Source organism: Thrips palmi, unplaced genomic scaffold (assembly GCF_012932325.1).
Source record: "Thrips palmi isolate BJ-2018 unplaced genomic scaffold, TpBJ-2018v1 HiC_scaffold_16, whole genome shotgun sequence".
Lineage (NCBI taxonomy): Eukaryota > Metazoa > Arthropoda > Insecta > Thysanoptera > Thripidae > Thrips > Thrips palmi.
Window position 1 is genome coordinate 16,030,293 of NW_023144625.1, and position 13,322 is coordinate 16,043,614.

Consider the following 13,322-nt stretch of genomic DNA (forward strand, 5'->3'; position numbering starts at 1 on the left):
CAGGTGCGATTGACCCAAAGCATTTTCACCCATACGCTATTCACCCCCAAGTATTTCACCCAGGTGTAATTGACCCACGGGCGATTGACCCAGAAAGCTGTTCACCCAGAATATTTTTTTTTACTTTTTTTAGCTATATAGCTCATAGGCCCTCCCAGCTACCGGAATAGTTTTCCCTGACCCTCCCAGCTGCTGGAATAGTTTTCCCTGGCCCTCCCGGCTGCCGGAATAGTTTTCCCTGGCCCTCCCAGCTGCCGGAATATTTTTCCCTGGCCCTCCCAGCTGCCGGAATATTTTTCCCTGGCCCTCCCAGCTGCCGGAATCTGGCCCTCCCAGCTGCCGGAATAGTTTTCCCTGGCCCTCCCAGCTGCCGGAATAGTTTTCCCTGGCCCTCCCAGCTGCCGGAATAGTTTTCCCTGGCCCTCCCAGCTGCCGGAAAAGTTTTCCCTGGCCCTCCCAGCTGCCGGAATAGTTTTCCCTGGCCCTCCCAGCTGCCGGAATAGTTTTCCCTGGCCCTCCCCGCTGCCGGAATAGTTTCCCTGGCCCTCCCAGCTGCCGGAATAGTTTTCCCTGGCCCTCCCAGCTGCCGGAATAGTTTTCCCTGGCCCTCCCAGCTGCCGGAATAGTTTTCCCTGGCCCTCCCAGCTGCCGGAATAGTTTTCCTGGCCCTCCCAGCTGCCGGAATATTTTCCCTGGCCCTCCCAGCTGCCGGAATAGTTTTCCCTGGCCCTCCCAGCTGCCGGAATAGGTTTCCCTGGCCCTCCCAGCTGCCGGAATAGTTTTCCCTGGCCCTCCCAGCTGCCGGAATAGTTTTCCCGGCCCTCCCAGCTGCCGGAATAGTTTTCCCTGGCCCTCCCAGCTGCCGGAATAGTTTTCCCTGACCCTCCCAGCTGCCGGAATAGTTTTTCCCCGGCCCTCCCAGCTGCCGGAATAGTTTTCCCTGACCCTCCCAGCTGCCGGAATAGTTTTCCCTGGCCCTCCCGCTGCCGGAATAGTTTTCCCTGGCCCTCCCAGCTGCCGGAATAGTTTTCCCTGGCCCTCCCAGCTGCCGGAAAAGTTTTCCCTGGCCCTCCCAGCTGCCGGAATAGTTTTCCCTGGCCCTCCCAGCTGCCGGAATAGTTTTCCCTGGCCCTCCCAGCTGCCGGAATAGTTTTTCCCTGGCCCTCCCAGCTGCCGGAATAGTTTTCCCTGGCCCTCCCAGCTGCCGGAATAGTTTTCCCTGACCCTCCCAGCTGCCGGAATAGTTTTCCCTGACCCTCCCAGCTGCCGGAATAGTTTTCCCTGGCCCTCCCAGCTGCCGGAATAGTTTTCCCTGACCCTCCCAGCTGCCGGAATAGTTTTCCCTGGCCCTCCCAGCTGCCGGAATAGTTTTCCCTGGCCCTCCCAGCTGCCGGAATAGTTTTCCCTGGCCCTCCCAGCTGCCGGAATAGTTTTCCCTGGCCCTCCCAGCTGCCGGAATAGTTTTCCCTGGCCCTCCCAGCTGCCGGAATAGTTTTCCCTGGCCCTCCCAGCTGCCGGAATAGTTTTCCCTGGCCCTCCCAGCTGCCGGAATAGTTTTCCCTGGCCCTCCCAGCTGCCGGAATAGTTTTCCCTGGCCCTCCCAGCTGCCGGAATAGTTTTTTCCCCGACCCTCCCAGCTGCCGGAATAGTTTTCCCTGACCCTCCCAGCTGCCGGAATAGTTTTCCCTGACCCTCCCAGCTGCCGGAATAGTTTTCCCTGGCCCTCCCAGCTGCCGGAATAGTTTTTCCCCGGCCCTCCCAGCTGCCGGAATAGTTTTCCCTGGCCCTCCCAGCTGCCGGAATAGTTTTCCCTGACCCTCCCAGCTGCCGGAATAGTTTTCCCTGGCCCTCCCAGCTGCCGGAATAGTTTTCCCTGGCCGATCACCAACCGCTCTGTGGCTTTTGACAATACCCCTTTCTTTAAGCAATACTCCTCGCTCCAACAGTGGGCTTGGGCGAATTATTTTGACGTGGGTGAGATCGAGAAAGGGTTAACGGACCTCGGGTGAATTTTAGAGGGCGAATTGGCCGTGGGTGTATTGACTTTAGTCCTGTTGGGTTTTGGGTGAATAACGTCTGGGTGAGTGGGCCGGACCCCCCCATTGCGGTACACTGCGCCCCACACTGCGGCGTGGCGGGCGGGGCGTGGCGGGGCGTGGCCGGGAAAAAGACGCGTTACGTTCAACACATTGGAGACTGCATACCGGAAGACGCGCGCTTTTTCGTCGCCGACCTTCTCCATGTTCGGGGCGAATCGGTTGCCCCTTGGGTTGCCCAGACGGGGCGCGATGCGGCTCCTTGACTAAATCTTCCTCGCCGGGGTTTTCGTTTTTCTCGCAACACGATCCCCTTTGTCGGACTGCGACCTCTCGGTCGGCCTGTCTGTCTGTCTGTCTGTCTGTCTGTCCGTCTGCCTTCCTGTCTGCCTGTCCGTCTGCCAGTGTGTCAGCCTGACCGTGGCAAAGCCCCGCGGCCCCGAGGGCCGTTTAGCGAGCTGAGGTCAGGGTGGTCGCGGCCCGCATGCTAACGCGGTGCCGCGCGGCTCGCAATCCCTAGCGACGTCTCCGTTCGCGCGGCGGCGGTTCGAATCCCCGCGCACGCCGCAGCCACTTTTCTCCATCATTCCGCCGCCGCGGCAACGGCCTCAGGCAGGCGGGCGGGCGGACAGACAGACAGACAGGCAGTCAGACAGACGAGACAGTCAGACGCTCTCTCCGAAAAAAGTATCTAAACTTGATTGGGTTTGCCGGTTTGCGCTCCGAGAACACGAATTGGAGATTTGGGCGTTGGCGCCCCCGGCTACGGCAGCGGTCCGGTGGTCCGCAGTCCGAAGTCCGCAGTCTGCTTCGAAATGTCCCGCCCGGTCCTCCCCCTCGCCCTCCCCGTCCTCGGCGTCCTCGGCCCGCTGCGGAGAGCGGCAGCGCGACACGGCGCGAGGAAGGCGAGGCGGATAATGCGGGAATATTCGATTGCGAATCGGAGCAAAATGGTGGAGGGGCTGGGCGGGGTGGAAGGGGCCGGAGGACCGCCGCGCCGCGCCGCGCGGCTCACCGTATCGGAACAAAATTAAAAGGGGGCCCCTGCCGCGCCACTGCCAACGAGAGAGGAAAAGGAGTCGGCGCCAAGTCGGTAACCGCAGGCCCACTGGCAACTGGCTTGGGGGAGGGGGAGGGGGCTGCAGCCGCAAAGTGGCCCATGCAACACTTCATCCCGGGCCGCGCCGGCCGCCCAGTGCGCCTCTGCGGCCCGATCGCCCGCAGCCACGCCGCAGCCCAGCCCGCACACCAGGCGCCGTATGGGATTCCACTTAACGCCCCCTCCGTCTCTGTCCCCCTCTGTCGCTCCCTGCCGCTCTCTCCATCGAGTGCAAGCCGGTTGAAACAAGAAAACAACGGAGTGTTGTTGTTGTTGTTTTACGCGTCACGGCTGGCCGCGGCGGGCGCGTGTGCGTGTGCAGGGGGCGTGCGTGCGTAGCGGCGGTAACGTTATTTCGACGCCCATTCGGCCCAGCGCACGCACACGCACGCGAACTCCCACTCACTCACACACACACACACACACACACGCACTGGCGCGCCAACTCGCACACACGCACGCACTGACTTCTTTCTCTCCCACTCACCCTGAGCAGCTGAGCTCACGGACGAACAAAAACGAAAACGAAATCAACAACAACAACAACAACCACCGCAGCAGGGCTTGTGCAGTGTAAGGCACAGATTCGGGAGGAACAATCTCGTCCGCCCGGTAGTCAGGCCCACGTTCAACAAGCACAACAGTCAGCCGATGTTCGTTCAGGCCCCTGCTTCTGTTGCTTTACTTTTTAATTTTTACCTGCAATCCTTTTTTTTAGACGTCTTTTTTTTTTGTTTTTGCGGAAGTAGGGCGGGCCGAGGCCCACGACGGTGCCGAAGAGCTGGTGAGCCGGCCTCCGCCGCGGCGCGCCAAAAGAAAGACACGCACTTTTTCCACCTTGCCGCGTTCCTTTGCGGCGATGACCCGCAATGTGCGCGGGCTACAAAATCCGCAGGGGTTCTTGCCGTCGCTGCCGTGGGCCGCTGGGGCCTACAGTGTGGGGCTCACACACCGCCGCCATGCCGCCACCATGCCGCCCCCCGCGCGGCCCCCTCGTGCTTGGCACACTACTTTGCCTGGACAAATGGCGTGTCTGCGTGCGGCCACTAGTCGAGCTTGGAGGGCGCCCTCCCCTCCCCCCCCTCCCCCAGCACGTGCGCCACATCCAGTGGCGTACCTTCCCCCTCCCCTTCCCCTCCGCCACTTCCGCCGTTTCCACCAGGCTCTTCCGTCCCTAACCGCGCGCTGCCCGGCCAGCTCTAGCCAGCTCGCCTCGCCATGGCGCGCCAGCAGCGCCGCTCCTCTCGGGCGACGCGACACACGACCGCATTCCGGTGTCGAGCGCCCCTGCCCTCGGTGTCCTCGGCGTCCTCGGGACCCACCGCGCCACTCGAAAATTAACCCACGCCGCAGCAGCGCCGAGCAGCAGCAGCCGTATTCCGTTTTCGTTTCGGCGCCCGAGGGTTTCACGGTTTCACGGTGGGGTAGCGGCACGACGACGGGGAGATTAAAAGCACGTGCAGCCAAGTGCGGCCGTCAGCGTGGGCGGCCTGCAGCGAGCGAGCACAATGGGCGGCAGGACGTCAAGAGCCAGAGGCATTACAGCCACAGGTGCAGCGCGCTGCAACCGGATCGCGAGGAAGGAGGGGCGGAGCGGCGGCCCGCCAGCGGGGCGACATTCCAAGCAGATCGACACACCTGTAGCGAGGAGGCCGTTTTAAACAGTCCCGCAAACGGCCTGCCCAAAGTTTGGCGCGGCACTTGCGATTCGGAAAAAAGGTGGGAAAGGGGTACCCTTTCGGCGCCGTCGGCTCGCCGGGCACCTTGACGGCCTTGACGGCGTGCGTGCCGAGAGAGCCGTTCGGGGCGTCGTTGTCGTCGTGGTCGTCGTGCGCGTCGACAGGCAATAAAGACCCCGGGACTTGTCCTGCGGTATTGCTCGCCTTTCGGTTCAGTGGCCTAGACGGGCGGGGTGGGGCGGGGCGCGGCGGCGGGCACTCCTTGGCGCCTGGTTGGGCGCCAATGGAGCGAGCCGGGGTCCTCGGCAGGGTCGCAGGCCTGGAGGGTGGCGGCCGCGTCCAGACAACACGGTTCGTACTTGAAATCGCGCCTCCGCCCCGCTCCCCCTCCCCTTCCGGTGCAGCCCTCCCGGAAGCGGCGTGCCCGGGCGTGCCGGCAGCACCGGGGCAGGCAGGCTGCACGGGCTGCACCCAAATGAGCGGCCTGGGGGTCTTCTCCTAGGCGCGGCGTGGCGTGGAGGAAGGTGACGGTCCGGGGGCTGGCGCTGGCGTGGCGTGGCGTGGCGCTGGCGGCCTCGACAGTGACGGATGCCCGTCGAGCACCTCGACTCCAGGGGTGCTCGAGGTGCTCGGGGTGCTCGGGGTGCTCGCTCTAGACGACCGGCCGACGGGCCGACACCAGCCGCACCTCGAGCAGCCCATCGAGAGGCCAAAGGAAGTGAGCGGTGCCGTTCCACCCCGCCCACCCCGCCTGAATAGCGCGCTGGAAATTGGTTATTCGTCTCCCCCTGAATCACACACAGACACACTCACACGAGCACGCACACACACTCACCCACTCACACGCGCACACGCACACACACGGGGCTCTTCGACTGTATATGGCCCGTCGCGGAGCTCAATTCCACCTTAATGCCCCCGCCTACTCCTCGTGCCTCGTGCTCTTGACATTCCTCGCGTCGCGATCCGAGCTGCTTGCGGCTTAGGTGGTCTGGATGGCAGGATGGCCTCACGGCTGCCATCAAGGAGATGAATAATCAGGTCGATACGTGTCCACACAGCCCCGCGCCGCGCCGCGCCGCCCCGCCCGACAGCCCCTGGAGGGGGCTCACCTAGGCCTCCATCTATCACACGTGCCGTCACCGCGAGAGGGAGAAGGGGAGAGGGGGGCAGGGCCCTTGGGGCTGTCCTCTCGTCCCTCGGTCCCACCGCGTCCCCTGACACACACCGACGCTCACACAGACACACACACACAGACTCGAACGGCATGGCGAGGCTCACAAATCTGAAGCCCTTGACTCGTCGCTTCGCTCCCCTTCTTGTCTACCTAATCCTCGTCGGATCATGCCTGCCTCTTTGCACCGCACCACGGGCCTAAACGCCTGTCTGTCTGTCTGTCTGTCTGTCTGTCTGTCTGTCTGTCTGTCTGTCTGTCTGTCTGTCTGTCTGTCTGTCTGTCTGTCTGCCTGCCTGTCGGTCCGTCCGTCTGTCCGTCCGTGTTTGCCTCCGCTGGGCTGGCGTTGGCCGGCGTCTTGTCAGAGCCCCTGCAAAGCGAGGGGTAGGCAGCACGCCCCACACCGGTGCGCCACGCGCTGGCGGCGCTGCCTACCTGCCACTACCATTACCATTAAGGGCTAGACCACCGGGCGCTTGCCGGCCCGGCTTCGGCCACTGCCTACTCACCCGGCATGATGGAGACAGTCTTGAGGGCGCGCAGCACGCGGAAGGTGCGGAGGCCGGCCAGGTTGCCCACCTCCATGCCGATGGTGGCGTAGCCCGACGTGATGACCACGAAGTCGAGCCAGTTCCAAGGGTTGCGCAGGTACGTGTACTTGTTGAGGATGAAGCCCTTGGCCACCGACTTGATGATCATCTCCGCCGTGTAGATGGCCAAAAAGACGAACCTGAAATAATATTGTTGGAGTTAATGGCGTGGCCCGCGTGGCCCCATTTACCTGGGCAGGCCGGGCAGCCTGGCTGGCCCCTCTCCTCAAACTTTCCGTAAAGCAAGTCCCTCAGGAAGGGAGGGGGTGGGGGAAGCTGGCCGTGGGTGGTGCCTGCGGATGTTTCCCGGCCCGAGCCCCGCGGAGCCACGCCGGTGCGGCGCTGGAGCCGAGGTGGCCGAGGCGGCCGAGGCGGCCGAGGTGGCAGGGTCTATAACCTCCCCCTTCCCCCACGCCGGAGTGCCTTACGGAACAGAATCGCCGTACGCGAAAAATAAAAACGCGATTTCGGAACGGCGGCTGCAAAATGCATGGCGCGCGTCGCAGCGGGGAAAGTGGAGAGTGGACTTCCGCCAAGCAAGTTTTCCTGGTTCGCCTCGCGGAGCGTGGAGTGCCGCCGGCGCGGCGTTCCCCGTGTGGACCACGCACAAATGAATAAAAGTGCACCGGAGCGTGGCGGGGCGGGCGCGGCGTGGCGTACCGCGCGCCGGTCAGAATCAGTGGGGAACTCAGCTTAAGCCCCGCGAACGCCTCGGCGTCATGAAATATGCATGCCGCGCCAAGCAGTGTATTCACGTCGCCCGAAAGGTCTGGTCAAATCTGCCCGGAGGAGCAGCGTGGGGGCGGGGTGGGGCGGGGCGGGGGCGGGGTGGGTTTGGCGGTGCAAGAAGAAGAAGGTGAGACAAAGCAGCGACGAGGCGGCGGCGCGGGACGGCGGCGCGAAAAACAAAGCCAAGTGTGTCACCAAAAAAACCCAGCGCTGCATTCGCAAAGGCCTGCTGCGGCAACTCTAACGCAGATGCGCACAAAAAATGCCTTCCCGTGAATTACAACGTCTGGTTCCTGGGTTCAAATCCCTCTATTTTATGTAAAAAAAACAACATTTTTTTTTTATTGGAAGCCTTTTGTGGGCGACAATCAAATCCGCGTAATATAGTGTAGATCCGAATCCCAGCCTCTTTAAAGTTTTGAGGAGGCTCTTTGGAGGCGATGCTCCGACAAGAACACACTGGGCTTGTCGGCGTGTCGGCCCCGAGTGGCACAGCAGGCGCAGTGGCTTTAGCGCGCCGGAGTGCCCCTGCGCGTGCTGTCTGTCAAGTCACCCCCCCCCCCCCCCCCCCGCCCCGGCCCGGCTCCAATGTGGGGCACGCGGCTCCCTCTAGTATTTTGTTTTTCCAGCGCTCTCTACGGGGGTTTGCCGAATACGCTCGAAAACTAGACAGAAACAGACGCTGCGCGCTGCTTTTTTACAGTTGTCAAATAATTATTTTCAGACACCTGCCGGGCGCCACATCGCGGCACGCGGACGCACGCGGAACGCTCTCCGCGACTGAATATGGAACGGCCGGAAAGAAACCCAGATTTTGGCGGGGCAAAAAGTCTAGCAAAAAATGGGTGTCGCAGAAAAATTCTCTTAAAGTCTTTTCTCGAGCTCGTTTTGTTGGTATTTTGCGGTACTCACTCTGCCTGCTCCATTGGCTCAGTCATGGCGAGGAACACGCAGTTGAGCAGGATGGTGGCCATGACGACGTAGTCGAAGAGCTGGTTCGTGGACAGCCAGATGCAGACGCGGCGGACCCGGTTCCAGGGCGAGAACACGAAGAAGGAGCTGGTGGCGGTGAACCGGTGGATGTAGTTCTTTCGGAAGCGCTTGGACACGACGCAGAACGTCTGCAAACAGAAGAAAGAGAAGGCTTGCCTGACTTGCTCGCTTGAAACGTGGCGGCCCCGCCCGGCCCCGCCACTCGCCGAAGTTGAGTCAACAGCGCGGCCGCGGTCGCGCGCGACTACCAGGTGCAAAGTGAAAACCCAATTGAGGTGCTCCGCATCGGGCCGCACACCGCGGGCCACACCCACCCACACCCACACACCCATCCACACAGACACACAGACACACACAGAGGCGCGCTTTGCTCCAATTCGGGATGCGCTCTATTTGCAAAATAAATATACCTCCGCTTGCTTGCCATAGCGACCTCCCCGGCGAATAATGCAATATTCTGTCCTAGGGGGGCGTCGGGGGAAAAGGGGGAGGAGGGCTCGGAGGAGGGCTCGGAGGAGGGCTCGGAGGAGGGCTCGGAGGAGGGCCGCCCTCCACGGCGGCGTCCTGGTCGTCGGAGGGGAGGAGGCGGTCAGTTGCGCGGCCTGCAACGCCACGGGGGCGGCCTGCGGCTGACACGAGTGCTGCACCGAGTGCCCCTCCAGCGACAGCCACACCGAGGGACGCGGGTTCGAGTCCCCACCACAGCGAGGCCGCGGACGTGATTCATCGCCGAGGTGCCGGCCGAGGCCCGCTGGCGCCGTGGCCCACTTTCTAATTTCAGCGGCACTTTGGACACAATTGAGATCCCATTTGCAGAGCCACCGAATGGCTGTCATGTTTATGGAGCAGAGTTTCCAAGTTGGGATGCTCCGTTTTTACAGTCAAATCCTTCAAGTCCACCCGAAAATATGAAAATTACCGCCGCGTCCGATCCGAGCCGGGAACTCGTACTCGCCCTGCGGGGCGGTGGTCTTTGGACCTGCCTTCGGCACGCCCGGCCTTGGCCGGGGCCGGGTTGGCCGGGCGTTGCTCGATTCGATATTAGCCCGGCCGACTCCACAAATATTGTCCGGCCATTCGCCCTACACTAGCCAAAATAATCCCCAGCCAAATCCAATCTGCATACCAAATCCGGTGAGACAGGGGCTTAGCACCGCAAAAAAAAGGGAGAATGATAAACCATAAACAAAAACAAAAATTAAAAGGGATGAGGGTAATAACGGGGCGCGCGAATTAAAAGCGATTGGCGGCGCACCAATCAAGGAGCCGCAATTTGGCGGGAAAGGCGGCGGTCGGATAGCTTGGCCAGCCTGGCCGGCCTGGTCGGGCGACGAGCGCACCGCGAGCACCGCGAGCACACTTTTTAATTTCGGCACTTTGAGTGTCGACAGCGACCAACATGGACCAGGCAGGCAGGCAGGCAGGCAGTGTGGAGCTGGCACTGCAGAGATGGCCCGGACGGGACGGAGAGCGGGAAAGCCACTACCTGGAAAACGGCGAGACGAGGGAGGGATCGGGTTGGAAAACGAAACGGAGAGGAAGACTGGGTGATAATAATAAAGTGTGGCAGCGCGATAAATCACAGCGAGGTGGCAAAGCAGCCAACAGCACGCCCCGTCCCGTCCCGTCCCGCTACGCCTGGCCACGCCCCGCCACGCCCGATTCAACAGTTGGACAAACTGAGCGGATCCTGCCTGCACGCGCGTGACGGCCGCACGGCCGCCAGGAAGCACGACAAGAATGGCACGGATAGAGTGGCCTCGGGGATCCGCCGACGCGGCTAGCAGGGATGAGGTAGGCTCGCTTTCGGGGAGGCAGTGCGTGCAGTGGCGACGCCCACGCCCACGCTGCCCCGCCTTACCCAGTCGCCCCGCCCCGCCCCGCGGTGCTCCCAGCTGGCTGCCTGGCTGTCTGGCTGTCCAGGCCGCGATTCATGAGTTTGTTTTCGGAAAGTCCCGTCATCCCGGCGGGGTTGGGGGGTGGAAGGGGTGCGCGATCATGGCGACAGAAACATGGACGCCAGCACAAAAAGTTGCACGCCCTGCCTCGCCCTGCCTCGCCCTGCCGCTCCGAAACGCGGCGTCGGCGGTCGCATCGACCAATTGAAAGACGGCTTGCAAGACCCAAATCCTCCAAGGCCCTTTTTTATGAGCAGGGAAGAAAGTTCGACGCGCCCCAAACCCCTCTTCGGAAACTTGCGCGATGATGACGCCTTTTCCTTTTGTTTGTTGTTCATTGCATTCGGAGCGCGGACGAGTCACTCGAGGCTTTCAGCGATCGATGGACGCGGCAGGGGCAGGGGCAGGCAGGGAGTGCACCTTGGATGTCTGAATCTCGGAAAAAAAGGGAGCTTTGTTGCTCGGCCTGATACCAGGGCCGAAACGCTGCACCGCCAGCTCACGTGTTTGCCTGTGTACGTAGCGTGACCGCAGCGCGGGACGCACACAGGAAGAGAGAGAAAGAGAGAGGGAGGGAGTGAGAGAGGACCCCAACAACGCCTCGCCACAACAGACGACACATATTTTTGCCCCAAATAAATGTGGTCCGTGTGCTATCGTAATGCCCCGAAAGCGAGCGGTGCGCTCTGGACCTCCAAAGACCACTCAAGCGCCCAACACGCGCGGGGAGAGAAAGAGAGAGAGAGTTAGCGAGCCACGGGCATGTGCCAAAGCGTTTAGCATTCCCCAGTTAGCACGACTGCACGGCAGTCTCGCTAGGCGGCCGTAAAACTGGAAACCCCCACCCCTCTTCATCATGCGAGTTAGCAGGCAGTGATTAGAGCAGCACCTGTGGCGCCCCCGTGTTCCGTCTGCCGCGCTGCCGCGGCCGTAGAACGGGGTCCTGAACGGGGGGCCATAGAACGGGGCCCTAGAACGGGGGGCCCTAGAACGGGGCGCGACAATTCCAGAAGTCGAAGAACGCCAAACGACCGCAAGTGAGCGGGCCCTTGAAGGGCCTCGGCCCTGAGCTTAAATTGGGGCGATCATCACCAAAACCTGCAGAATCGTCGTTCACACATCAATCACTGCAGGCACATTGCCCTTTCCGATGGCCGTGTTTTGTAATGCCGTTTGACTCGGTGCGAAAGGGCGCCCCTGGAATTCGCCGACGGCGACACATTGAGATTCATCGAATGCTGTAATGGCAATGGTGGTGTGTGCGACACGCAGAGTAATCTGGTAGTCATCACATTCAAACGAGAGTCCCGCTCTCACCGCCCCGCCTGGCCCCACCCCACTTCTTCTCACCAGCTCGCCGAACACGTCCAGCAGCAGGCGGCTGGGCCCGGGGCGGGGCGGCCCGTGGCTCGGACGAAGTTGGCCGTTTTTTTGGCCGCGCTTCCGTGCGAGTTGCGGGGATGCTGCCGGTCGCCCTGCCGCCCCCGCGCGCCGTTCTGCGCCGTCACTCCGGTCTGGTGGCCAGGCGGCCCGCCGCGGGGTTGGGCGGGGCGGGGCGGGGCGGGGCGGCAGCGGCCAGCACAGCTTTTTGTCGGGGTGTCAGCGGAGATAAAGGCATGCAAATACGGAGGCGCCACGGAAAATGAGAGAGGGAGGGGGCGGGGGAGCGGAGGGGCCGCTGCTGCCGCTGCTTATGCATGTTTTGCCAAGGCGCGTGCTCACCAGCTCCGCACTCCACTCAAACCCGGAATCAGGCCACCGCATTGGACGTGCAGCCCGGCTGGGCCGAGAGCGAGAGGTGCGAAAAAGACGGAACACATTTAAATGTAGCTCCCTGTGTTATGCAAACGGAACGCCAAATAGTGATACGGGCGAGAGTTATGCTGGCTGGCGGGCTGCCTGGCCGGCTGGCGCTGTCGGGGCTCCATTATGAGTCGAACGGGCGGTCGGCGGGGCTGACGAGGTTGGCAGCCACTGAATATCAATCCCGGGCCGGCCGTGCCAGTCGCTTCATCTCTGAGTGGATCTTTGTGATATCGGGGCGGCGGGGCCCGGCGTCGGTCTGCGGTCCAGTCCGGTCAGATGCGGGTCCTCGATGCCGCCATGTCGCCATCCCGCCGCCAAAGCGACTCGCCCGCGACGCCTCGCCACAGGGTTCGGCCCGCTCGGCCCGCTCGGCCGGCGGAGAGCCCCACGGCCCCACGTCACCCCGTCAGCTGTTGCATTCCCCAGCCCCAGCAGCGCCCCTTGCCTGCCCTGGCCCCGCTGGCCCCGGACCGGACCCGCCGAGGCACGTCCCACCGCAACAGAGGTGCCCGGAGCAGCCCGGAGCAGCCCGGAGGAGCCGCAGGGAGGTACCCTACCCCGGCCAGCCTGGCCGCGGCTACCCGCCCGGAGTCGAGTCGCCCTGCTCGCCGTGCTGCAGCGTGTCCCCGCCACCCTGCGGCTGCCTGCGGTTTGGCGGCAAGGTGGCTCTGGCGACGCGACTGCACGCGAGTACGCCCTGTACGCCACGACGGACGCCATCGTAGCCACGCGGTCGTCGCGGTCCTTCTAGCGAGGCGCGTCCGCGGCGCGACTGCGACCTGGCCAGGCCCTGGGGGACGGGGTCCCCGTCGGGGTGGCCGACGAGATGAGATGAAACGAGAGGCAGAGCGCAAACTTGGCGAGGGACACCGCTCCGGCATGCCACGGCCGGGCAGTGCTTCATCGCTCTGTCCCGGACCGAGCAAGCCTACTACGCGGGAAAATGCTACCTGTATGCTCCTGGCGGAAAAATGCTTTGGCTAGTAGAAATTCCCTTTTCATTCCACTGAACCACAGTGTGCTGGTTCCATCAATTACGAGATTACGAGCTCCAGGCTGCTGCCAGCGGGGCCAGCGGGGCCAGCAGGGTCCCGGAGTCGAGTCCCGACCCGGGTCGGCGGTACCGACCGCGGAGCCGTGGCGTTAGCAGGGCGATGATCGCCGGCTGAGAACTGAGTGATGGCGGAACGAGTTGGAGGAACTTGCTGCTGTTGCTCCCCCCCACCCTCTGCCCGGCCGGCCCGCCTCCGCCGCCTCCCCTCCCTCTGCTTGACTAGTGAAGCGAGTGAAGCGCGCGTCGCCTCCCCGCCGAGCCGAA

At 62.8% G+C, this 13,322-nt stretch overlaps 1 protein-coding gene across 1 annotated transcript in view; it reads right to left on the reverse strand.

Annotated features, from left to right (window-relative positions):
• LOC117643040 (sodium channel protein 60E-like) overlaps positions 1 to 13,322 on the reverse strand; it is a 93,586-nt gene that overhangs the window by 22,009 nt on the left and 58,255 nt on the right. Inside the window, exons 2-3 of the mRNA XM_034381677.1 lie at positions 8,220 to 8,428; positions 6,498 to 6,718 (exon numbers count right to left, since the gene is read on the reverse strand). Of these exons, the coding sequence (XP_034237568.1) occupies positions 6,498 to 6,718; positions 8,220 to 8,281 (283 nt within the window). The 5' untranslated portion in view covers positions 8,282 to 8,428. The remainder of the gene's footprint in view (positions 1 to 6,497; positions 6,719 to 8,219; positions 8,429 to 13,322) is intronic.